Source organism: Petaurus breviceps, unplaced genomic scaffold (assembly GCF_028583685.1).
Source record: "Petaurus breviceps papuanus isolate PSGF00001 unplaced genomic scaffold, PetGlider_PUasm1.0 90925, whole genome shotgun sequence".
Lineage (NCBI taxonomy): Eukaryota > Metazoa > Chordata > Mammalia > Diprotodontia > Petauridae > Petaurus > Petaurus breviceps.
In genome coordinates, this window is record NW_027187380.1 from 1,485,388 (window position 1) to 1,512,877 (window position 27,490).

The 27,490-nt window shown below is 39.2% G+C and overlaps 2 protein-coding genes across 11 annotated transcripts in view; one reads left to right on the plus strand and one right to left on the minus strand.

The window, feature by feature from the left end:
* The window catches only part of TIMP2 (TIMP metallopeptidase inhibitor 2), a 321,405-nt gene extending 302,823 nt beyond the window's left edge, over positions 1-18,582 (minus strand). Inside the window, exon 1 of the mRNA XM_069076064.1 lies at positions 18,579-18,582. The gene's annotated coding sequence lies outside the window, so the exon portion shown is untranslated. The remainder of the gene's footprint in view (positions 1-18,578) is intronic.
* Positions 1-26,751, plus strand: part of C1QTNF1 (C1q and TNF related 1) — an 85,086-nt gene extending 58,335 nt beyond the window's left edge. For 4 of the 10 annotated variants that reach the window (XM_069076056.1, XM_069076057.1, XM_069076053.1 and 1 more), the window contains 4 exons: positions 14,767-14,959; positions 18,492-18,631; positions 19,517-19,893; positions 20,723-26,751. In XM_069076056.1, the coding sequence (XP_068932157.1) occupies positions 14,778-14,959; positions 18,492-18,631; positions 19,517-19,893; positions 20,723-20,905 (882 nt within the window). In that variant the 5' untranslated portion in view covers positions 14,767-14,777 and the 3' untranslated portion in view covers positions 20,906-26,751. Of the gene's footprint in view, positions 1-2,754; positions 2,832-13,239; positions 13,376-14,766; positions 14,960-18,491; positions 18,632-19,516 lie in introns of all 10 variants that reach the window. The other 6 variants (XM_069076062.1, XM_069076058.1, XM_069076054.1 and 3 more) reach the window with 5 other exon arrangements.
* Positions 26,752-27,490: the final 739 nt, after the last annotated feature.

Here is a 27,490-nt window from a genome sequence, read left to right on the forward strand (position 1 = left end):
TACTCCCAATTCCTTCAAGACATTTTCTTAAGACATGATCTTAAGGCCCTTCACCATCCTGGTTGCTTATCCCTGGGTGCTCTCCAGCAATCTCAGTAGCACTCAGTGCTTACAATGCATCCAAGATACTTAAATTGGGGACCTCTCCTAGTATGCACACTCTTTCTCCAGCTAGTAGATTGATCCTAGAAGCCACAGGAGTATTTGAGGGGATGGGCATATATGAATATATAGGGATTGTTGTTTTAAGTTCAAAGTTGGTTTATGTTTATGTTACTGTATCATCTTTAGATGATGATTTGACCCAAGAATAAACTGGTGCACAAAACAACACTAGCTCCCAAACTCATTATGTGGATCCATATTCTGCTTACTACTTGTGCAGAAGCAAGAGGAGGAAAGAATGTTATGACCAAGGGATTGAACTGTTCTATTTATTTCATAGAACAAATTATAGAAAACGTCATTTTTCAGAGAGACAGTGTAAGCTCATTACAGTTTGCCTGACCTAATATCTACTTTACTCAAAATAGCTAAAAATGACTTCCAAATTAAAGAAGAAGCCAAATCAAAGCATCTTATTAATTACTTGATTTACATAACTGACATCAAGGTATATTCCCCCACCAAAAAATATATTAAATAGCTCCTTTATCTCATGGAATCCTTCTTCAATGATATAAAAATGGTACTTGAACTTGGTTTAATATATACTAAGAAAAAGTTTCCATGTTTTTCCATGGAAAAAGAGGAGAAAGGCCTAATGAAGAACAAAGGGACTTTATGGTCCCAAACTGAATAGGTCAGGTAGAATGAAAACAAAGAAAGGAAATTAGCTTTTGTATGAACCTACTATGTGCCAAGCACTGTGCTAAATTTATGATTTTAAATGTAAGTATTATTTCATTTGGTCCTTACAACCCTGTTGTGCTATTATTATCTTAATTTTACAAATGAGAAACTGAGGCAAGCAGAAGATAAGAGACTTGGCCAGTGTCACAAAGCTAGTAAGTGTTTGAGGCTAGATTTGAACTCAGGTCTTCCTGAATTCAGGCCCAACTTTCTATTCATTGGGTCACCTAGCTGCCCCCATGAGTTAACTTAGTCATGCTTCCCATATCTGCAATAGGAACAAGATCAGACTTACTGCCATACCTTCAAAAGCCAAGAAGTCAGAGGGTCTAGGGCATGACCTGGTGACTCTAAATTGAATCTTTGTTGTTGATTATTCTGCTACACTGACAATGATACTGTAGTAGACATCTGAGAAACAGGACAGCAAAGCCAATTATAATTTGATAGGAGAATTTATTAACCAGCTGGTGACTGCCTCTCAGAGGAAAAGACAGCAGCGAACTTTCTGTTAGACATAATTTTATAGAAAATGTGGTTGGTAGCAACAGAATATGTTTCTAAGGGGGTGCAATGTCTTTAGCATTGTTTCTATTGAAGTAAAGCATTCTCAGTATTATTCTTATTGAAGCAAAGCCTTCTCAGTATTATTCCTATTGAAGCAAAGCTTTCTCAGTATTCCTCCTATTGAGGCAAATCCTTAGTATTATTTCTACTGAAGCGAAACAGACCTGAATCCGTGGGAATCTGTGGTATGTTTCTAGCAACACAGGTGAAACATTTCTTTACTATTGGGGCCTATTAGGTAGTTTCCAAGGAACCTAGTAGGGGTCCCCTCTAGCAGATTTAAGGGGGCTCTTGTGTATAGTTTCTGGTGGGCACTTCAATACTTTATTGGTCCATGACTTTTAGTAGTACATACTTGGAAGATAAGAAATAAGCCCTATCAATTGTTTTTGTTATGTGGTTATGATGGATATTCAGTTCGTCTTATTTGCATTTAGAAGTAGAATAAAATTCTGTTTTCTAGGTAGCTTCACTTGATAGTGATTGGAGGACTGGAAGCTAATAAGGTTTGGAGGGAGGGTCTAAGTCTTTGAAGAGATGGTCAAAGCTATTTTTGTTCCTGGTATCAATTAGTCAATCAATCAATAACCCTAATAGAATTCTGGAGACATAAAAGCCATGTAAACAACCAAACTCTTTACCACCCTTCAGTTTGGTAGCTGTCAGGTCTTACGAGTGTCACCAGCTACTGATGGGGGCAATAAATCATAGACACGACAGAAGTCTACCTTGTCTCTGACAAAGATTCTCATCAGAAATCTTCTTTTCCCTATTCACTCTCTAACAGATGGGTTTCTCTGATAGAAAGTAAGGCTGCTTCTTGAGAGCTTAAAGCTAGGAGGTAATGTGAGGACATCTTTTTTTACCAGAGGAAACTGGTGTTTCTACTGGGATGGAATAATAGGGTAGGAAGCCAAACTGGTATGCAGAGCTGGCAGAGCTCACTCTAACAGTGAGATCAGTCTTGGTCCTTAGACTTCCAGGTGGTCCAGATTCTCTTCAGTGCTTTGAGGAGGGTAGATTCACCATCTACTGTGGAGGTTCTTTATTCTAAGAGCATGAAATTTCAATAGGAGAAAGTGGTGACTTTGTCAGGCAGGGGGAATTTTTGCTTGGACTTCTTTGGGGCCATTAATTATCCATCTCCAAGGCCACCTTTTCTCCCTCTTTTATGTTTACTATAGACCAGACCAGAAGGAAGGAAACCACTGGTTGACAAACTAGCAATCAGCTCATGAGTATCCTTTTTCTACCCTTAGTCTTATAATGAATAGTTCTAACAAAAGAAACTCCTGTCCCCCTTCTCATCTCAACTAATCATTCTTTTTTCTAAAGATAGAGAACATTTTGGAAACAGTGGAAGAGAGGAAGATTCATAGAGTGAAACTGATATCAAAATCTCAGCTTTTTTGGTAAGGCCAGGCAATTGTTTGTTTATATGGTACACACACACACACACACACACACAGGTGTTTGTGCACATATGTATAAATATATGTTGTATATATACCTGTATGTATGTTTAAGTCACCAGGTGGCATTGGTGAGCAAAGCAGATTGAGCTGTCAGTCATCTTCTGAGCCAAAGGACCTCTCTGGGTATGCTCAGGCAAATCACTCCCCTTCTGTCCTATGGGTGGAGCTTTCCTCTTGCTTATTTTTCCCTCCAAGACCTAGCTTTTTCCTCCTCCTAAGTAATTTGTGGGATCATGATTTATTTTTCAAACTCTTTGTGCCAAATATATGCTGCCAGAAAAAAAAGAGGGGAGGGAGAAGGAAAATGCCTGTATTTTGCTCACTCACAGCATGGAGTTAGTATTAGCAGACATATTTAAAACTATCCGACTTTGAGTTTTGGGATTCTTTGCCAGGCTTGTAAAAGTCCAGTTCTAGGTTCCTATCAGGGATGTACTGGAGCCAACTCTATTGTTAAATTTTCAGTGTGAGTGTTTACACTTCAGGAATAAGCAACTGACACTATTCTGGGCTTTAGTTATTGTTTGGTTGATTGTCTAGACCGGGTTGAGGAACCTGTGGCCTCAAGGCCACATGTGGCCCTTTAGGTCTTCAAGTGCAGCCCTTTGACTGAATCCAAACTTCACAGAACAAATTCCCTTAATAAAAGGATTCTGTTCTGTGAAGTTTGGATTCAGCCAAAGGGCCGCACTTCAGGCCCTACAGGGTCGTGTGTGGCCTCAAGGCCACAGGTTTCCCACCCCTGTTCTAAACTTAAGAAAGTATGATGGAGAAAATGTTAATAAGGCAGATTAAGCTTAAAAGCACATCTTACATACATTTTCCTAGAGAACTAGTTGTTAAACACCACCGGTCCTCATGCTTTACGCTAATGATTCTGTGCCCATGTCTAGCCATCCACATGTATGGATTAGACATTTGTCATTTTAAAGGAGGGGATATTTTTTCTTATCTTCTCTTTTGTAATCATTAAAAAATTAAATCACACAATGAGCTTAGTATTTCTGCTGTTCAACAGGGTTTTATGGCAGGTAAATAAAATCCAACCTGGAAATAATAGATATGGAACAAACAAAAATGTACTTGGACTGGATAAAAAGGACAAGCAACTTGACTAGAAAGGTAAAAGGGATAGTTCTGACCCACTAGCTAGCTCTCATCACTCTGAGGCTGCAAGTCCTGGCAATGCTCCTCTTACTAGTGCCTGGTCATAGCATGGGATAAATTTTGCTCTTCAATAGGTCCTCATTCAACTGCCCCAAATTGTGGGTTGAGTGTATCTCTCCTGTTGTGACAGCTTCCTTCTTCATTCTACTCACTTTCATTCCTTCCATTTGCTCTGGCTTCCATTTTCATCTACCCGAAAATCTCTTCTGGGAATATTAGTGGTACTCTGAATAGTCACACCCTAGATTAAATCCAAAGCTCTTCAGAGCTTAGGAAACCCTAATGATCAAAACAAAACAATAACAACAAAAACACTGTCTGTCCCTGACCCCTAGTTCTAGGACCAAGTCCTTTGGAACAACTAAAAATCTGGGTTGCCATATAGCAGCAAAATTAAATATTAAATGGTTTTCTGGAGAGGTGAGCAAATATCATCTATCAACTAGAAGCTGTTCTCCCTTTCTTCACCTCCTTCAGTTTGGTAAATGAACAATTAGTGTGATTAATGAACTCTTTGGGGAGAAGGAAAGACCTACTGAAAGGTTTTATCCCCCTTATGTTAGAGAATGCCAATGTGGTTGTGTCCTTAACACTGAGGGCATGGTTATATCCCTTTCCTCTTTCCCTCAGATCTGAATTCAAGAGATCTCTTGAAGCAACGGGATAGGTAAGATTTTTAGTGTGAGAATTTTTATTAATGTTCAAGGCAGGTAGTTAGGTTGTCTGCTGCTAGATTAGCCAGAGCTGCTTTAGTGAAAAATCTACTGCATAGTTATATATCAAGGAAATATACAGCATAAGTAGAGTCTGACTCAGAGGTAGGTACCCTTAGCCCACTGTCCATATGCCAATCCTATTATTCTTTTAATGGCATCAGTTAAATATTGCATGGGGAGGAGGAACTAGTGACCATGTAAAGAAATTTCTCACTAGAGAAGAACCATATTCTTGGAAATGATGACATAATGTTGTCTACTTCCTAGATATTCATACATCCAAACTGTGTATTGTTACTTTGGAAGGATGGACATACCCTCAGTGAATCAGCATGGCTTCCAAACACCATAGAAACTCTCCTTTTGAAAAAAAATCTTGAGAGGCTATGGAATATTCTTTTCAATATTTCTCTAATGATAAACCTATATCCTTTGAAGTTTAATTTAGAGAAACCATAATAAATAGTAGAAAGAGCATTCAGAAGTTTCACTTTATACCCAGCAACTGGGTAATGATAACAAAATATGTAAACAGTTCATTTTAGAGGGGCTATGGGAAGACAGGCACATGGATAAGCATTTGGTGAAGTTGAGAATTAGTAAAGCTATTCCAAAAAACAAGCTGGAATCCTGTGAGAAACATGACAAAACTATTTGTACCCTTTGGTGCAGCTATTGGGCATATAGCACAAAGAGGCTAAGAGAAAACAAAGCAAAACAACAACAGAAAAAGTCCCAAATAGACCAAAATATTCATAGCAACAGTTTTTTTTAGCAATGCTTTGTGTGTGTGTGTGTGTGTGTGTTAGCAAAAAACTGGAAATAAAGTAGGTACCCAGATGGCTATACAAACAGTGGCATGTAAATTTAATAGAATATGATTACTCTCAATAAGAAATGACAAAGAGGAATTCAAAGAAACCTGGAAAGACTTGGATAAACTTATGCAGAGTGAAGTAAATAGAACCAAGAGAATACTAAATATAACGATCACAGTAATATAAAGGATAACTGTTTTAAAAGATATCAAATTCAGATCAATTCAATGACCAAGCAACTCCAGAGGACTTGTAGCACCCTTTCTATGGTTCATTCCGCCATCTCACACTCAAACTTGCATTTTGGAAGCCCTAGAAGAGTGATTGTAACTACTTGCTCAGGATTCTAGGGGTAACCCTCAAATTGTGCTGCTAACACTGTTGTTTAGTCGAACCCCCTCATGTATCCCCCAATAATGACCAGTCAACAAATTGTAATTAGTGATTAGAAAATATCTTTTCTGAGAAGTTAGAACAAGATAAGTCAGCACAAAATATTTCCCCTAAACACTGGGACACATTTTCCCATAAGTGCACATAATGTCCATGGGGAAAGTTTGACTCAGTCTTAAAGCATAATGGAAATAAGGCACACATGTGGAGAACACATGTGACAAAGGGGTACCTCCCAATTCCTGGCCCTGGAAGCCCTTTTCTCCCTTTGTTGAATCCTCATAAAGTTTCCCTTAAGTGTAATTCTCTATTAGATTCCCAGGGTCAGTGACTTCCCAGAGGTCATTGCTAGAACTTCTCTCTGCAATGAGAAGCCATACTCCCTGAAGCTGCTGCCATCCTTAGGTGACTGTCTTTACACATCTGTTGTAGGTACTTTCACTGCTGTCAGTCACCAGGACAATGCTACTGCCACCTGGATTTCCCAAATGCACAAGGTGCTTGGACATTTCCATTTCATAATGTTCTTTCACCTAAGATCAGGAAAGGACAAGCAAAAAGAGATAGAGATGGCCATGAACTCACTTCTGCCAAAGCCAGGTGGGAAACAGGGGAACCACTTTTCCCTTAATCTCTCAGAGGTAATTCAAAGTAGTCCTACCTCATCAAAGGAAAGCCTTTTGAAGTCACAATTGGTTATTGTATTAATCAGAATTCTGATGTCTTCCAAAGTAGCAGTGTGGTGAAAGTATAAAGAATTTTACCTTTGGAATCAGATGACTTCGGTTAGAATCTGGCTCTACAAGTCACTTCATCAATCAATCAATCAATCAATATTTTAAAACAATCTTTTTCCTAAAATAGACTCAAACATCAGAATACAAATACAGAATAGAGAAAAGAAACAAAAACATATCATAAACTTAAATATTGAAACTTAAATACAAAGTTAGAGAGGAAAAAATGGCATGTCATGTGCATAGCAGAATGTAAGAGCTGATTCAAAGTATGTAACAATAAATTTTCATTTCAAGAAAGCCTATAGACTTTATAAATAATACTTGTTGTATTGAGAATTGTCCATCTTTTCTTAGCTTCCTTGTGAGTTTTCTTTTGTTCTCTGTTGTGCACATTTTTACTTCTTTTTTTCTCTCTCCCAAATCCTCCCAGAAGGCTACAATAATGTTTAGATATGTTTCTATATAGCTATAGATATATACATACCTATATAGATATATACTTTCCTAAACCTATTCTACTCCTGATCTTTGTTTTTATGTATGTGCATATCTCGTTTCCTATCTCTCCTGCCTCCTCTACTTTACTTCTACCCACTAACTTGCCCTCCTATGACATGCCTACCCCCCTGCAAAGATCCCTCCCCTATCCTCCCATGCCCATAAATCTAAAACATCTTTCTATACCCCTATTTTACCTATTCTCTCACCCCCCTAAAGATCCCTCCCTTGTTCCTCCCTATGCCCCTACTCCCTTGTCCTCTCCCCCCCCCATGCCTCTACTATTTTATTTCTTCTGAATTCTTCTGAATATGTATTGTTCCCTCTTAAACTCATTCCTGATGAAAGCAGGTTACCAGAACTAACAGCCCACCTCCCCCCTCTAATTCCTCTGTATCAATTTTTCCTCTTGCATTTCATTTATATAAAATAATTACTCTTTCTAGCCATTCCTAAAAGGTTTTGCTTTTTAAATTTATATCACACTCAGGTTTACCCCAATCTTTCCTATGAGCTACCCAATTATTGATAAGAATCTTTGACATACATTGTACATATATAAGAAGTAAAGAGTCTGTCCTACTCCGCCATTTTCCCAGGATCCTCCCCAGTTAATAAACATTTATTAAGAACCTGCCATGTGTTAGACACTCTGCTAAGTGCTGGGGATACAAAAAGAGGCAAAAGACAGTACCTTCCCTCAAGGACCTTGCAATCTAATGGGGGAGATTACATGCAAACAAATATATAAAAAGCAATCTATATACAGGATAAATAGCAAATAATTAACAGAAGGAAGGTATGAGAATTAAGAAGAGTTGGGGAAGGTTTCTTGTAGAAGGTAGGATTTTTGCAGCAACTTAAAGGAAGCCAGAGATGTCAGTAGTGGGAATGGAAGACAGTGAACATTCCAGGAATGAGGGACAGCCAGAGAGAATGCCGCAACCCAAGAGATGGAAGTGTCTTGTGTGTGAAACAACTAGCCAGTGTCACCAGACCTAAAATTATGTACTGGGGAGTAAAATTGTAAGAAAACTGGAAAAGTAGGAGGGGGCTAGGTTTTGAAGGACTTTGAATGCTAAACAGAGCATTTTTTATTTGTTCCTGGAGGCAACTGGAAGCCATTGGAGTTTATTGGGGGGTGGGGGTGGGGGAGGGTACAGAGTGTAACATGATAAATCATTTTAGTGGCTGAATGCAGGGTAGATTAGAGTGGGGAAGAGAGTGTCTTCTTTTCTCTGATATGTAAATGATAAATACATAAGAAAATGCATAAGACAATGATAAATACACAAGAGAAATACAATATTCTATCCACTAAGTTCTTGTTTCTTGTCTGAGGGACACTGTCTCATTTATAAAGCAAAAACAGGTGACTTATCCTGAGTTCAGTGAAGGAACAGTCCTTTCCCAGATGAAGTTGCCAGTTTTACCCAGTGTTCTAGGCTACCATCACTCAGGTATCCCCAAGGAAGTGATCTTCCAGAATCCTATCAATTACTTTATATATACAATGAAAATAATTTCCAGCAATCAAAGAAGAGAGTCCTTCCTGCACGAATTTTTAACGTGTCAGAACTAATGTCAGAATCATTGGAAAAGGTATTTATCACCACACAATGAAAAAGGACATGACTCATTTGGATAAATTGATGAAAGCAATTTTGTTGCTATAGTGACACTCATAAAATGATTTTTCAAAAATCATGCATAAAACCAGGAAATAAGATATACAGGCAATGGGGTATAGAAATCCATCTTGCCCTACAAGAAAGTAAGAGGGGAGATGGGGGGGGGGATATAAAAGAGACCAGATTAGGGGAAGAGGTATTCAGTATGCTTACCATCTTGGAGTAGGAGGTAGGGGAGAGATGGGGAGAAAATTTATAACTCAAAATCTTGTGTAGATAAATGTTGAAAACTAAAAATAAATAAATAAATCATACATAAAACCTTTACAAATTTTTCCTCTTTATTTCCTTTTGATAAAGTTTGATTTTTCCTCATAGGTTTGGACTGGGATCACAAGAGATCAATGTTTCATTGCTAATTTGATGACACAATAGTGTGCAAATTACTTAAGAGAACAATAATTTCGATATGATTTTGTTATGTAACAGCAATAGTCATATGTGTCTGTGACTCAAAACCTTGACCACATCCAACTGGATTGAGCTGATTTTCCCATTTTTAGTGAGTTCTCTGCCAGTTGATTATTGGACTTAGCTCCATACAGATGTATTTCATTTGTTGTGTTTTTAATTCTGTGGTTTTAAAGAACGGGTATTATTCAAAGAAATGTGCAAAAGCTATAGTTCTTAAAGAGCACATTTCAATGACTGTTAGAGGTATTTCAGTAGCTATTGGTATTTCAAGGATCAATCAAGTCCACAATGAAATAAAATCAGTTACATCAAAATACAAACAGGACAGCTGACAACAAAAAACAGTACCAAGAACCCACCAAGCTCTTGTTAGGTGAAATAGCCTAATTAATCTTCAGGAAAGAAGTAAAAACCTTCAGAGGGACCTAGAACCTTGAGAGATTGTTACTGATTCCTCTACAATGAGGCATAGGTTTCTTTTTGTTTTGCTTTTTGGAGGGCAGTTGGGGTTAAGTGACTTGCCCAAGGTCACATGGCTACTTTTTGTGTAAAGTGTCTGAGGCTGGATCCAAACCCAGGTCCTCCTGACTCCAGGGCGGGTGCTCTATTCACTGTGCCACCTAGCCTCTCCCGTCATAGGTTTCTTGAAGTTGGAAAAACAGTGAGAATGCCAGAAACCATCAAGAACAATTTGTTCCAATAGCTATGAAGGAGACTGAAATAGATATTATGGAGCTTGGTCAGACTTTGAAGGTGCCAAGATCATCCACTGCACCCCAGACCATCAACACTCATCCTGAATTTTGTCTTGCCACTGGACTTTGATGACTCTGGACGTGAGGCTGATGACTTTACACAGCTCTGTCTCACTTAAATCCAATTCACTCACGAGTCAAAACATCACCTGTGATGTCATTGGTTCTCTTTGCAAATGGAGGACAAACAACAACTATTGCCATAAAGAAAAAAATGCTTCTTATCGGCAAGATAATACAAAATATGGTGCACCGATGCTTCGTAAAGGTGATTTTTACTGACAGAACTCATTTTTCATTGAAGATCATATGAAAATCAGATGACCTTGTAAAGTTTGAATGTATTCACTAGACATCCACCCAAAAAATTTGAGTGACTTTTTATTTCCAATGGGCCTGTAAGTCTTGTCCTTGTTTAGGGAATGAATTGATAAGTATATTAATATGTTGAGAATAACTGTTGTAGAATTACAGGAATTCCCCCCAAAGAGATAAAATACAGCAAAACACATCTTTGTACCATGACACAAAAGGGTAAGAAATTAATGAGACAGAGAGAGACAGAGACAGAGACAGAGAGAGGGAGAGAGAGACAGAGAGAGACAGACAGAGAGAGACAGAGTGAGAGAGACAGAGAGAGAGAGAGAGAGAGAGACAGAGAGAGAGAGAGAGAGAGAGAGAGAGAGAGAGAGAGAGAGAGAGAGAGACAGAGAGAGACAGAGAGAGACAGAGAGAGAGAGAGAGAGAGAGACTTGCTTCAATGATCTGGGTCCTCACCTGATTTAAATCCCATTGAAAACCTATGTGAACAGGGTCTGTGTCTAGACAATTCCATAGTGTTTTAAATCTGATATTAGAATAGAATGAGACATCTTGTTGTCTTTTTTTTTTTTTTTAAGCAATCGGTTAAGTAACTTGCTCAAGGTTACATGGCCAGGTGTTTCTGGGTGGGTGCTAAGTGTCTGAGCCCGGGATTCGATCTCCAGGTCTTCTCAACACTGGAGCCGGTGCTCTTACTTGCTGTGCTACCTGGCCGCCCCATCTTGTTGTCTTTCAATAGTTAATAAAAGGAGATTTACTTAGTCACAAAAGGACAGGGATATTCAACAAGGATATGCATTGAGGACACTGCAAGTTGATTCATCTGAATCACCTTGCCTCTGAAATTGTTCAAGGTGGTACACCAGCCAAGCATCAGAAAGCACATGGAATTCCTTGAGACTGTCTTTTGTACTCAGGCAACCTAGAAGTGTTGGTAATAGCCCAAAGCTTTAGTTCCCTCAGGATTTTGTCTTAAGGATAGTTTCACTCCCTTTTGAGGAAAAAACTAGTTTAACTTGCATGGAGGTGATGGGGATGGGATCTGAACCCTCAAAAGGAAAAGACCATGTCTTTGGGATCTGGACCCCAAAAAGGAAAAGCCCCTGGACATTCCCACGTGGCCCAGGTCCCTGGCGTTTGCCTGGAGCACCTGGCCACACCCTAGACTGTCACTCTTTGATTCCATCTAGACCACTTTCATGTGGCCCAGGTCCCTGGCATTTGCCTGGGGCATCTGGCCCTTCTTGGTCCTTCTCAGTTACCTCCCAGTCACCCCAGACTACTTGACCACTCTTAGATCACATCTAGATCTTCTCTGTTCTTCTGTATATAAGGTCCATCTTGCCTCCATTAAAATGCTCAGAGTCCTTAAGAGTGTGTCCAATGCTCAGATTCAATCTGGCCTGCTTGTCAATACAAGTGTCACAAATATGGTGGATTCTTAAAATCTAGTCCACTCTGACTGGTATTCTAATATGACTGAAGGAAGATTTTGGTCGAATTTATTTGAGGCAGGACCTGTGTCATTTACCCTTGAATTTTGGGGTCCCAGTACCCCTATACCTCAACAGAGGTGAGGGGTTAGGATATTACTCCCACCACAAAAACTTTGACCTATAATTAAAGCTAGACTTGGGAAAATAGACTGTTCATTAAAGGTATGATTAATATCTAAAAGAATGTTTTGGTTTGTGACAAAGAATATGTATCATAATCTTGGGAACTCAATGGCAAATTGTGTAAAACAAGTGATTGCAGCAAAAACAGGATGTATTTCATATTAAAAATTTTTTAAAGATGTAAAAATTATAAGGTTTATTGTAGAAGTAGATAAATTTAATTATTTTACTTTGTCCCAGTTAACTTGTGCATTGCAGCAACTGGCTTTGTGACTTTGGTCAAATCACTTCAGTTTCTATACCCCTACACAATGATGTTAGCTAATAATGCCTCTTTCATCTGTAGGAGTCTAGGAATCTATAAGTAAGGCCAGGTCTGACAGATTGGACTTCATCAGAGAGGACAGGTCATTCTGACCCCTGTGAGATGACCAATCCCAAGGCTTAGTGTATACAAGCATCAGGGCTAGCTTTAGCTTCATATTGTAGAATCTTATCTAACTTGACACTGTCCAACAGAGCCTTGAAGTGCCCAGTTTTGTTTTGTTTTTTTGCTTTTTGGAGGGGGGAGGGGAGGGCATTTGGGGTTAAGTGACTTGTCTAAGGTCACACGGCTAGTTTTTTGTGGTGTATATGTCAAGTGTCTAAGGCTGGATCCAAACCCAGGTCCTCCTGACTCCAGGGCCGGTGCTCTACTCACTGTGCCACCTAGCCGCCCATAAGTGCCCAGTTTTGAATGATGAAAATATGTATACAATTTTCCTTATTTTAAATTCAACAATTGCCCTTCCACAGATCAAACGTCAAACACTCTATAGCTTCTTTCAAGAATGAACATTTTGAGGCTTTGTTAAGGATTTTAAGGTCTAAATCTTTTTAAGAAAGCAGATATGAAAGGGAAATGAAGGTTGGATTAGAGTACTATCATTTGAAGGGGGCAGGAATACTCTTTCTAAATTAGATATTTCAGGAGGCATATTAAATAATTCCCTAGAGGACTATTGTAGTTAATGTACCTACTTTCCTAACCACCTAATTTAACAAGGAGGGACAATGCAAGAAAATAATCCAGCATCTCATAGAGTGAAATCAAGGGATGATTTATCCACTTCAGTGACTCTGAATTCACTTGGGATTTTTCTCCATTTCTAAGAAAACCATTCACATTTATATATTCCTAAATAGCACTTTCTTTGTGTTACCTATGGCCCAGGGAGAGTCCTCCTTTCCTTAAGGACCCTGACTTTGGATTCACCTGGACCTAGATTTCAATCCTGGCTTTTCTCACACTCTTTGGCTCACTGCACTCACCCCAGAGTGCCACAAGAAACCTCTTAAATAAAACTCAGGTATGGTTCATATCTAGGGTCTCTATTAAATTAAAAAAATTAATTGGGTCCCTTCTAGAAGAGATACTTCAACATATAAAGTAGATATCAAGTATAGGATAGCATTTATTTCCTTCACCACACACTAAATGCTTAAAATTCAAAAGCCTCATAAGTGCACATTAACGAATACTTGAAACATGAAAGAGTAGCCCATCACCTATTATATTCTCCTGGAAATTAAAGACAACTTTGTAGAACTGTTGAAAAGATATTTCACGTTCACCTTAGATATGAGTCTGAGCAACTCGGAAATCCATACCTCCTGGTAAGACATGATATGGTTTTGATGTCATTAATCTTTTTAGCTACAGAATCCTCTTGGTAGCTATGATTTTCTCTTCTGAGAAAACGTAGAGGAAATCACCTTCTGCTGAAAATGACCCTTTCTCAGGATTGTCCTTCAGTGACCTGGGAGCAGGGAAAGAAATACAAAAAGGAAGAGGGAGCAAGAAACCTGAAGTCCAGTCTCAGGTTTAGATACCATGTTCTTGCTACCGTGTGTGTGTGCTGCCATCATTGCATGCCATGGGGAGGGGAAGGGAATCCTGCCTCTCCCTGATGGAAATCCAAGAGATAGCCAAAAAGAGCAGAAGGCAGAATTTTGTATTTGTTTTTAAAATTGCTCTTAAAGCCCAGTGAGGGCAGCTCTTCCTGGCTGAGTTATCAATTATCTTCACTTAAGCACAGGGACATACAAAGACTACTTAGGAGCTGCTTATTAACCATATTCTTCAGCACTGAGCCAGAGCACATCTCTGTCCATGGAGCCATGCATTCCCAGCCCCAGTTTAGCAGACTGGGGGTTCCCTTGCACCCCTTTTTATATTCACAACAGCCCTGTGAGTTGGTGATGCAAGAATTGTTATCATTTTACACATGATGAAACTTGGGGTAACTTGCTCTTCCTGCAACTAGTGATTCATGGAACAGTGTTTCAAACCCAAACCATCTGGCTTATTCTAGTCTAGTGCTAATTCCATTGTATTTGACTTCCTCTAAATAACTAGGTGTCTAATAACTGGGGTAGCAATGGTTAATGGAGTTCTAAATGTGAATTTCCATTTGTTTCATTCTTCAAGGTTTTGGAGGAGCCTCTTTCCTTGAGCTGGGACAGTGACTGTTACTTTAAGCAATTAGCCAGTCAGCTCCCATCTCTCCAGCCTCAAACAGATGGGCTCAGGTCCCAGGTTGTGGTTTCTATCATTATAATTTGTAAGATCAAAATGAACCCTGTCAGAGGCATTTTCCCATAGATGTAGATAAGGGGTGGGCACCTCAGTTATTGTTTTATCCACTATGGTTCTGACTCTATAACCTGCCTTGTGTGTCTGTCTCTCTTTCTATTCTAGAGCAAAGAAAAATGATTGGTTCCTACAAATTGGGATTCATTTTTGGATCCTGCCTGCTACTGACTCTTATCTGGTGTGAAACAGCATTGGGCAGGGCATCACAGAAGCAGCAACTTCAGAAGGACCAGGAGGAGACTCAGGAAGAGGTTAAGGTAGAGGACCTGCCACCACCATTGCCGGAACACACCAAAAAGTGAGATCCTGGGGACATTGGTATAAATCAGGGGAGTTGGGACTATGTGAGCAATTTGTCCTGATGGTGTGGTATAATAAAGAGTCCTGTATTTGGAATCAGTGAACCTGGATTCAAATCTTGGCTCTTCTACTGACTACCTTATGACCTTGGGAGTTATTTATTCTCTAGGAATCTCACTTTCTTCCTCTGTAAAATAAGAGGAATTGGACTGCATTGAATTATTTGAGTTCTTATTAATTTTAAATCCTATGATTTTATGAATATAAGCCCTTAATCATTGGTTAATGATGTTGATTCGAGATCTCCCAGCTTTACAAGCATATTACTTAACTGCTAGGTTTAAAGCCCTTGGCTAACAAGACAGGATTTCTGGATTCTAAGCCTAGCTTTTCTGCTAGATTGCAATCTTCAGAATATTCTGGTTAGTGACTCTATTTCCTTATCTTGAAAGTGAATAATCTTTTAGTCTAGATACACATAGCTAACTCCCAGTGCAGAAATTTCCTTTGATGAAGATCAGCAATGTCTATAACATTTTCTTAGAGTTGCCTGGGATACTAAGAGTTAACTGACTTGCCCAGATTTTCTGTATCATATTTGAACACAGGCTTTCCTGATTTCAATACAAATACTCTGTCTTTTATACTATGCTATTTGTATTATAATTATATAAGTGCACGTCTTTTCCTACTCTTAGAGTGTAGGCTCACTGAGAGCATGATCTGTGTTCCATTTACCTTTATATTTTCATTGCCTATCTAGCACAGGTGATTAATAAATGGTTGAGTTAATTTAAAAAAAACTGAATAGTCCTAGCCTCCTTCCACATGTAGAGGAATGTGGGGATGCATGAGATAAGTCCTACTTCCACTACTAATTTATCTGTGGGATTTTGGACAATTCACTTAACTTTTCAGTGACTCGGTTTCCTCACTTGCAGAAGGAGAAGATTGGTTGACCTTTAAGGTCCCTTTTAGTCCTGAATCCCTTGATTCTAGTGAAGGATCATAGGATAGATACATCATGGAATCAAAGATTTGTTCTAGAAGTTTGCAAACGTAGTACTAGATTGCATAGTACTAGTTCAGGTCCAATGCTCTCATTTTACAGATGAAGAAATTAAGGCCCAAAGATTAGCTTGCTTAACCTTGTAAGGCAGTATGGAGATAGAGGGAGATTTAGAACTCAGGTCCTCTGACTCTAAATCTTGTATTTTTTTCCACTGGACCACTTTGTTTCCTCTTGTTCTCTTATGATTTCTATCTTCTTATTAAGGAAGCAGGATCAAAGAAGGCTGTTCCATTGAAAAACTTGGACTCTATCTCCACTTATCCTGGATGTGTAGACTCCAACCTATCTGGGATGTTGTGATAATATTTATAAAGTACACTTAGTTCCTTGTAAGACTAAAAAGAAGCCTTTGTTGAAATTGTCACCTCATTTCTTTTATCTCTTAAAAAAAATGAGAACTGATTTCACTTGTTCCTTAGTTCTGTTTTGAGGACATATAAAAGGGGACCTGAGATGGACTGGGAGCAAAGCAGCAGAGTAGAACTATACAGGCAACCTCTGAACTTAATTTTCTATTTCAGATAGAAAAAAGAAAAAAAATCTATAATTAAGAGAGGTAGGGTTTAGATGCAATAAATCTTACATGCTGGGTAACCATGGGCAGGTCACTTCACTTGTATGAGTCTTATATAGCTCTAGTCTAAAATTTTAAACTTAACAAGAACACTATTTCCCAGTCTGTGTAGGACCAGCTCTGTGATCCAGAGATCCCAGTCAAAAATTGTCCTTGACTCTCAGTGCAATTCAACATCAATTGTTGAATCAATCAATATCTCAGTGCAATTCAACAGAACACCAATAGGTGGTAGCACGAAACTGTTGCCTTATATGTAGTTCTGGTGATTTTCTCACCTATCCAATTTCAAGATGTAAACATTACAATAGAGTACAGAAGGTTAGAACTGGAAGAGGTCCTGTGGATAATTTAAAAAATAACCTTTTTATGAGACAAATGAGGAACCAAGCCAAGAATGTATTTTATTTTTGATTATTATTTTATATAAACCACATGCAAGGTGTTCTATGCATCTTAGATTGATCCTGTTAATTAATAAGAGGCAGTGTATTATAATGGATAAACTTAGAATCAGGAAAACAAGGATATAAGATCCATCCTCTAAAACTGACTAGCTAGGTGAACATGGGCAGGTTACTTGCCATGTGAGCCTTATGTAACTCTAGTCAAACTATGGGCAGCTAGGTGGCATAGTCTGGAGTCACTTAGACCTGATTTCAAATCCAACCTCAGATACTTACTAGCTGTGTGACCCTGGGCAAGTCACTTAATTCTGTTTGCCTCCGTTTTCTCATCTGTAAAATGAGTTGGAGAAGGAAGTGGCAAACCATTGCAGGTATCTTTGCTGAGAAAACCCCAAATGGAGTCACAAAGAGTCAGGCATGATTAAAACAATTCAGCAACAACGACAACAGTAGTCAGGCTGAGTCTAGATGCAATGGATCTGACAAGCTTTAAGTTATAGATGGGATGTGATCTGTGCTAGTATTTGGACCAAGATCACAAATCCTTAACTTATTGATGGCTATGTTCATATGGATTATTGTTGGGCTATTAGCAGTATGGTGTAGTGCTAAGAGTATCAAATTTTGAGTCAAAAACTCTGGTTTCAATATCCAAACTGCTACCTACTGTCTGTGTGACCTTAGATCAGTCACTTTACTTTTCTGGGATTCAGTTTCCTTATCTTTAAGGTGAGGGAGTTGTACTAGATCATCCCTTAAGGCTTTTTCTAGTCCCAAACTGATTCATTTCTGTCTTTGTAGCTGTATCACCTAGCAGAGTGCCTGACATATGTTAGATACCAATAAATGTTGTTGATGGATTGATTAGACCTGATCTCTTTAAATGTTGATTCATCATTTGTGTGACTAACACCCAAATAACCTCAAATCTTCCATTAATTATTTTCTAATTAACAAAAATTAGCACAATAACTTGTATGGTAATAAGTAGATGTTTGATAAACATTTGTTAAATTGAATGTGGTTGGTTAGCAAATGGTAAAGGATCCCTTCCAAATATTTGGGGGGGGGGGTTGTTGGGAGGGAAACAGGGTGGTGTGCATAGAACTTAAACTTGTACTCATTCTTCTTTGGGAAAGGACTAAGTACTGCTTCAGCACGGAAGCTAAGAGGGTGAACAGCCACTGGGATCCTATTATAAGAGCTCACAGAATCATTGCTGTGGAGCTGGAATGGACCTTAAAGCCATATATTCCAACTCTCTCTTTTTCGTAGCAGAGGAAACTGAGGTCCAGAGAGATTAAATGATATGTCCAAGATTATACATAAACAAAACTCGGATTTGATCCTAGGCTCTCTAACTCAAAATCAGTTCTCCTTCCATGTTCCTGTGGAAGTTATTCAGTAGAATGACTGAAAGAGGTTCTTCCTTAGTTAGAAGGTATCATTTTCTTTTCTGTTATCCTTTTTCACTCAGGATTGAATATCACCATGAAAAGAACAACCCCAGCCTGGAAGAACAGTCGTCTGACTCCAAGTGTTTCCGCTGTTGTGACTCTGGCAACCCCATGTACCAGCCAATGCCAATGCCTCAGATCAATATCACTATCTTAAAAGGTCAGGGAGATGGTCTTGTTCTTTGAACACTTCAAAAATGAGCACAGGAGATTAATCTCCATAACTGAGCACAAATACTCTAATTAGAAAGGAGATAAATTTTTCTGGGGCAGATTGGGCTATAAGGCCCTTGATGTGATTCTTTGCCTAGAGGGGAGAGAAGGAAACTCCTCCTGCCTTTTTCAGATTCTGGGCAAGTTGAGGTTACCTCTTCAGGATGTGGGTCAGGAGATGAATTCCCAGGATAATACAGCAGAACAACAAGGCATAGAGACAATTTGGGTCTCTTCTCCCCATGCTTGCATTCTTGACTGCAAGTTTCTTTGTTCTTTGTTTTGAGGTTTGGTGCTCCCCAGCCTGTTTTCTGAAATGCCACCTGAACGCCACAATACTACAAGCATCAGATAACCTTGCACAACACTGCAAAATCTAACTGGGAACACATGTGACCTGGATTTTGTGGTGAGGAGGCTGGATCCTGGAGCTCTGATATCTGCAGCTAATTCGCTTAAAGTGAGCCATGGGCTTGGTCACTGAAACTGCTGCTTTTGGACAAACTCATATGTTCCCTTTTTCTTTGCCAGGGCTTTCAAGAAAAAAAAAATTGTTGGTTCTGGATCAAAATAGGAAGTTCCTTGGGGTTGATGCTATTTGGATGGATTGTTTGGGAATTAAATCATCCCCATGCCCAGGATATAAAAGATAAAGTTGGGATAGCCAAAGTAGAAGTTAGGATTTTCAGGGTTGGCCCATGAATGAAGAATTAGTCTGGGAACCCTTGGCCAGGTGCTGAGAGTGTGAGGGAAAAGAGATTGAAACCTGATTCCTGGGATGACAACAGAGAGCACTTAATGCTGTATGTTTTTTTTTTAATATCTCTTTTAGGTGAAAAGGGTGACAGAGGAGAGCGAGGCCTCCAAGGGAAATTTGGCAAAACAGGCTCAATAGGTGCCAGGGGCCATGTTGGACCAAAGGGACAGAAGGGCACAATGGGAGCTCCTGGGGATCGATGTAAGAACCACTATGCTGCCTTCTCAGTGGGACGGAAGAAGCCCTTGCACAGCAATGATTACTACCAGACATTGATTTTTGACATGGAATTTGTCAACCTCTACAGTCACTTCAACATGTTCACAGGTAAATTCTACTGCTATGTGCCGGGCATCTACTTCTTCAGCCTCAATGTGCACACTTGGAACCAGAAGGAGACTTATCTCCACATCATGAAGAATGATGCTGAAGTGGTGATACTGTATGCTCAGGTGAGCGACCGAAGCATTATGCAGAGCCAGAGCCTGATGTTGGAGCTTCAGGAGCAGGATGAGGTGTGGGTACGGCTCTTCAAGGGGGAACGGGAGAATGCCATCTTCAGTGATGAGTTTGACACCTACATCACCTTTAGCGGGTATCTGATCAAACACAATGCTGAGCCATAAGTCAGCTCTTCAGCCTCTTTCCCAGTGCCAGAGGCTAACTACAGTCTTTTATCTTTCCATGGCCAGCACCTTCTCCCCTTGCTATCCAAGCACCAGGCTGAATCCCTTCTGAAATGCCACTCTCCTCTGGGACTGCTACTTCCATTCCATCTACATTCCACGGGATTCTTATTAAATGAAAAATGCTGTCTATTCCTTAATTTCGCAATGCCCTTTTGTGCAACTGTAGAAAACATATAAAATTAAGGGGAACGTATGAGAATGAAGGACCAGGGATATTCAGCCTCCAACAAGATACAAATCCCTTAACAGCTTAGTAATATAGCTGGGTTTTCCAGAAGAAACAATTTCCACTCCCATTACTGGAACTGATTAGCAAACATTCAAAGGGTTACTAAATAGAGCAACATAAATCATGGAAAATAAGAGTAGGCTTTTTGTCTTCCCACTGAATGAAGTTTTACCCCAGTGAAAGTTGGTTTAGCACATAGTTCCAGAGAAATTCTTTACAGCTCCCAGGACTAGTGGTGGTTGGACCATAGAAACGTTGGGGAAAGAGTTGTTATATGGATAGATCAATTCCTACCTACTCCATTACGAAGCCCTCCTCGCAAATTAACTGAACTGTCTTCTTGCCCTCTCGTGCCCTTTTCAGGCCCCTGACAGGATGGGAAGTATCATCGTGAAAGTAAAAAGTCTGTGTCCAGACTACCCACCAACCCTGCCTGCTGTGAGGTATCTGAGGGTAGAAAAGTCTCTCAGATGCTGCCTGCTCACCTGGCACAATTGGTGCCCACATGGGGCAGCTGTCTGTTCACCTTACTCCTACACAGCATAGCTTGTTATTAAAAGAACCAGAGTTTGACTTTGCTTCTTTTTACATTCACAGTTCCTTTCAACCTGATTTCTGATTTCTGTTCTTGATTATATTGCGTCAGATGAATCTAGGAACTGATGAAGACCTTAAAAAAGAAACAAGCCAGGTCATTGAACCTGCCTTCCTGGCTGTTTAGGGAGACGTATAACCATCTCAGAGGTAACCCTGCAGTCTCTATGGTTTCCTGCTGTATTTGTCACCCTCTTTGTGGCATGTGTTATGGCTGTTTATGGCAATGACACAGACAGGACAGCTCTTTCATACTCTCTCATCAGCCATGTCTCAGGAGCCTAGTGACTAGTTGAGTGAGCTATCAGGCAGGAACCTTCATATAAGGAAGATCCATCCTTGGAAAAACAGATGTTCTCTGAGCACCTCTTATAATCTTATCATCACTGTGGATATAAGGCAAACATGGGTGCAGGAAATATTGTCTGATTATGCTTTCCTCCCTGGTGCTTAGAACTGGGCAGAAAGGGAAACGAGATATCTGTGTTCAGTCATTTTTCAGTAATCAGAGGGCAAGACAGAACATCATATGAGGCAAAAAGTTATTTGGGTAAATATCAGGGCTAGGTGTATTGGAGAGGAGGGGAGGTCTCTTTGCCCATAAGATAATTAGAGTTTTCCTTTCATACTAATTTCAGTCCTTTTGGATGGAGAGAGAATGGCAATGACTTAGGTTTGTCTTCATCCTTGGTTATAAGAATAGTTTCATGAACTTAGCCAGGAAATGGCTGAACAGCTGGCCAATCTGATGAATTCAGAGAAGCCTATGATAGGGTGCGTATAATGTGAGCCTACTGGTCATCATGCGGCTTCTCTGATTTCTTGTATTTGGAAATAGCATCTACCATTAAAAGGGCACCAGGCCTTCATCTGAAACAACCTAGAGGGAGATACTCTGGGCACAGTGTGTCCCTTGTCTGTACCCTGCTTTGTTGGATTAATGAGACTGGCTTCTTGCCCATCAAAAGTCACCATTGTGCCCAATCTGAGTGATGCAGCTGCTCTTTGTGTTTTCCTTCTCCATGCCCTTTGCCAATGAGGATAAGTATCCAGCTGTCCTTTACCCCTACTGCCAGCAGTTTGTGAAGAAGCTGCCTTACTCCCTCTGGTGCCATCAAGTTGGCCAACAGCTGTTTTTTTTTTTAAACTTTACCTCTTGCCAGTGGGCAAGTAGGCTGCTATTACATATACCCCTGGAGCTGTGGCATGAACAGGCAGCTGTGATCCTGCTCTCTGGTGCTAGGGGACACCTGTTCTTTTCCTCCCAGAGTTAATAGCCACTGGATATAGGAGCATGTCATTTGTTTACACTTAGCTGGAATCAGGTCATGGGGAAAACTGCCACTTGCTTTTTTTCCCCAAAAAGTGAGTCAGACTTTGTCTATGTGCCTGCCTTCCACCCTCTCTCTAGGGATGGAGGCAGAGTCAAGAAGAAAATACTGAATCCTAGATTGACCCTTGGCTAATATGTGAAATAGGCCAAGAAGTCTCACACTTCCTTTCAATGTCCCTCTCCTGTTTTATTCCTTGTTCCCCTATCACTGGACCCAGTGTGGCTCCCTGACTACCCATGGTTCCTACTATGGTGCTCCAAACTCAGGATTTATCTCTTTCCTTTCTCCCCCACTACCAAACCAATTTTTCTATGACACTCCATTCCTATACAGCTCTCACCTAGTTGTCCCTAGAAAGGATCTCATTCATTCATTAAATGTTTGCTGAACTGAACCAAAAATCATTCATCAAACACCATTCTTCCTTCTCCCCACTAAATTCTTTATCCTTACATCCTCAGTACCTTGTGTAGTGCCTTCAATGTGCCAGCTGTTCAATATGTTATTTTTTAAAGAAAAAATAAGAACAAATATTTGAGTGCCTCCTATGTGCAAAGCACAGCAAAGAATACAAAGATGAATAAAGTATTTCTTCTACTCAGGGTTAATAGCTGATAATAGCTCTATATATCAGCCATCCCTGTGGTGAACTCTAGTTGTTTGTGATAGTGATAAGTGATATAACTCTTCCCCATCCTGCCTCTTACATATCTCAGTAACCTGGCAGAGTGAGATATAATAGATGATCAGTGTATTTTAACAAAGGACTCTTTAAGATTCTAATTCCTTAAACACAGAATTATACGTTTAGAACTAGAATCTTGAGGTTCAGCTCTCCTCCTTTCACTTTGAAAATGAGGAAACTGAGGCCCAGAAAGATCAAATTACTTGTCCAATGTCACACAGATAATAAGTGGGCAGAGTCAAGACTTGAAACCAAATTTCCTAACTTGAAATCAGAGTTATTCAAATCTGTTGTTCTTATTTTTATTTAGCATTATTTTTGGAGAGGGGAAGGTAAGGCAATTGGGGTTAAGTGATTTGCCCAAGGTCACACAGCTAGTAAATGTGTCAAATGTCTGAGGCCAGATTTGAACTCAGGTCCTTCTGACTCCAGGACCAGTGCTCTATTCACTGTGCCACCTAGCTGCCCCTAAATTCGTTATTCTTTCCACTATACTACCAAACAAAAGAATGAATCTCTTAGGTTAGCAATAATCTACATGCATAAAGCTATGTAATGCTCACAACATGTTCATCTGTTTCTTTCTACAGTCCCAAGAAGTAAGCAGGGCAAGGGTTATTATCCCATTTTACAGTTGAGGAATTTAGTCTAAAAGACGTTAAATTACTTCCCCAGGACCATACAGCTTATAAATGGAAATGTGCGTACTTAAACCCAAGGGGTTCTAGTCCAAGTTTATTGAGCATTCCACACTGTCTCTGGATAGCACTGCAAGAAGTAGCACTGGTTGGGGTTGAGGGGCTTTCCTAATGTTTCCAATCATATCCTATAGGTATGGGGTGGAGGGGGGGAGGTCTGTTCAAGGATGGCCCTGACTCTTCAGCTGTATAAGTTGTAGGGTGGCATCAGTAGAAATACACAATGATGCTCATGGTAAGTTAGATTTACTAAAGTATACCGTTCCAGATTAGTGAAATCTGGGACAAAATGGCCAATCCAGGCCTACTATATGATCAAATATCATTAATCTTTGCCTGTATCTGCAATGTTACAATAAAATAGGGCACATTGAATTTTACTATTGAAGTCTGAGTAAGTAAGAGAGGAATAAAAAGTTCCAATTATTTTGTTAGGTTCATAAGACTTCAATCATCCAGACATCTGCTGGAGCTTCCTCTCAGCTAACACATTTTGACTTGCCTTAATGATAATTTTCACCCCCAGCAACCAGTTCCTTTACTTGTTAGTGAAAAATCACAGGAAACCTAGGGAGAAGTAACCATTCCCTCCTAGACTTGGTGATACAGAAGAAGAGGAAATTCATACATAGGGTGACATATACCCTAGGTTTTGGGAAAGCAGATTCAAAAGGTTCAAAGGAGGGATATATAGAATTCCAATGAACTACAAGGGAATTCCACAAGAAGAAGTAAGTGCAGGAAGGGATTTATTCAAGAATAAAATTCTGAAGACACAAGGGGAAATAGTTCTAATGAAGAGGGGGAAATGAGAAATATATGAAGAGAAATGCGTATGTGGATGCGCCAGGAACTCACAAACCAACTTAGATTTTAAAAAGAAATGTATAGAAGATGGCAAGTAAGAAGCAAGGCCAGGAGAAAGAAGATAATTATAAGAATGTGGGATAGTCCTATAAAATAGTGCCAAGAAAGCTAAAGCTCAGAATGGACTGAGACCTGGTGAGGGAATTTAAGGACAACAAATAAGGTAGCTTTTTTTTTTTAGGTTATATTGGGAGAAATAGAAAGATTGAAGAAAGGATAGGATTTTTGCTTGGGATGAATGGGATGATCACATCTGAAAACAATACAGGAATAGCTGCTGAGTTCATATTTTGCTAGTTTCTCAAAGGTCAAGAAGAATGGCCTTTGTAATGGCTAACAAGGCTCCCAAGATAAGTAGGGAAATAATGACAGCACCTAGTTACCTGTGATGAATTCAAGCCAACCCTGACCCAATATTCTTGGATATTGAAAGAACTCATAGATATGATTGCTAAACCACTATCAGTAGATTCTCAAAGATGATGGGAATAGAAGCCCTAGCATAAGGTTGAGGAAAAGTTTGGGATTGTTTTACAATTGCAACGTAATGCATGTTAATATAATATTGAAATCATATTTTATACCAAATTATCACATAAAGTGTTTTAAATGCTTTAAAATCTTTTCCTTTGGTGCAACTAGATTATTCCAAATTCATATTACATAAAGCGTATAATTGATAATAATATTTCAAAACAAATATTCAAATGAACATTTGTAAAAAATAAAATAATGACTGTGAGATTTTATAAAGAAGTAATAGGAGCTCACTCAAAACCAGAAAAGCATCTGTTAAGATTAGCAAAAATGGTTTTGATGACTTCAAAACTATCAGGTCTGCATTTTTTTTTCCTCTTCTCAGATAGGAAAAAAGTTACTGTAACAAGCACTCTGATCTTATGTATTAATGTTAACCTCTAAAGAGAACAGAATCTTTTAAGTGAGACTTGGGGATCCAAAGTGGAAGGTCCCACCATTTAGTAGCAATTCTGGTAGTTTAAGGCACCTAATGAGGTCCTTTTCCAAAATGTTTCAAAGTGGGGAGGGTTCTTCTCCTCAGTGTTTTGGCATGGAGATTTTAAGTTTGGGAATGAAAGTCTTTAACATCAATGTTTTTCAGCAACTGAAAAACTTTTCATACATAAAAGTGTAAAGGTTATATGCTATTTCATTATTTTTACCCTCTTTCTCAACATGTGAGTATGTGGGTCAAGAGACTTTGGAGAATGGCAGTCAGCTTACAATTTGTACTGTACAATAAAGAAAATAATTGTCTATGAGAAAAAATAAGTATCAAATAATTATGTAGTTTCAATATTCAATAATATGAATAATATTCAACAATGATTTAAATGATAATTCAATAATGCAGTTTCCAAAGATTCAATAATAATACAAGGGGCAGCCAGGTAGCACAGCGAGTAAGAGCACCGGCTTCAGTGTTGGAATGACCTGGATCAAATCCAGGCTCAGATACTCAGCACCACACCCAGAAATAACTGGCCGTGTAACCTTGAGCAAGTTACTTAACCCCGATTGCTTATAAAAAAAAATAATAATCCAAAATCAGTAATCCAAATTTGATCATCAATAACTTACAACCTATAATTAATAATCCTCTCTTTGGAGGACTCAGAAATACATGTGAGCAAATATGAAGTGAACTGGATGTCCTAGGTGGTCAATGGTTCTAGGTGAAAGTTTGATATTACAAATATTATAAATATTGTAAGAATTAAAACAATGATGGTTTCTTTAAAACCTCAAGGTATATTAGGTTCCTTAATTCTGTTTTCTAAAGTTCTTTGTATGAAATAGCAGTAGCATAGCTATTGTGTACTTCTTTCCTTGTGGAGAAAAGGCAACATTGTACAATAGAGAAACCACATGCCAAATAGAACCAAATAATCCTAAAACAGAAATGTCAAGGTCTAAAATTCCTTTTCGTGTTTTCATTTTATTTTTCCTTTTTTTTTTTTGGACGGGGGAAGGTAGGGCAATTGGAGTTAAGTGACTTGCTCAAGGTCACATGGCTAGTTTTGTGTTAAGTATCTAAGGCTGCATTTGAACTCAGGTCCTCCTGATTCCAGGGCTGGTGCTCTATTCACTGAGCAACCTAGCCACCCCTAGACTTAAATATTAAAACTTAAATACACAATAGAGAAAAGAAAAAGAAACATTATAAACTTAGATACAAAATAAGAAAAAAGAAAAGGTATTTTATGTGCATAGCAGAACATAAGAGAGGATTCAAAATATATAGCAATAAATATCCATTTCAAGAAAGTCTATATAATAAATACTACACATTGTATTGAGAGCTGTCCATCTATTCTTTGCTTCCTTGTTTTCTTTTGTTCTTTGCTGTGCATTTTTAATTTTTGTTTTCCCCCTTCCACTTACCCCACAATTAAGTGCAGATATAGGTCACTTTTTTTCCTAGTGGAACTAGGGATTCTTTGAGGTTGGTCAGGGATGGAGTTAGAGGCAACACTTTATATATCATCTATGTACATATGAATATGTATAGCTCTGAAAGATACTAAATTACTGTGATCTTTTAGCTGGGGAGATGAGGGTGGTAGGTGTGGGCAAGCCAGTTTTGGCCTGAGAATTTTGGAGAGTAGATTGCCTATGACAGGCAGGTGAGAAAGACTCCCTGAAGTCAGTTGGAAGACAATTGTCATAGAACATCAAGCAGTTGGCAGCAGAGGGGTGATTGTGATTGGTGATCAGGGAGAGAGAATAAGGAGCTGAGCTGTAGCAGAGAGAGGAATAGACGGCAGCTGAGGCAATTGCAAAGAACCTTTCTGGTCTCTGCACCCATCTTGGAACAAAGTATTCAGACTGATGCTGCCTACAGCCTACAATCACCATTGTAAGAACTGAGGCAAGCTCCAAAAGGTTTTACTCTCCCGAAATTCCCCTGGCTGTGCCTATTTACTAACAAGTA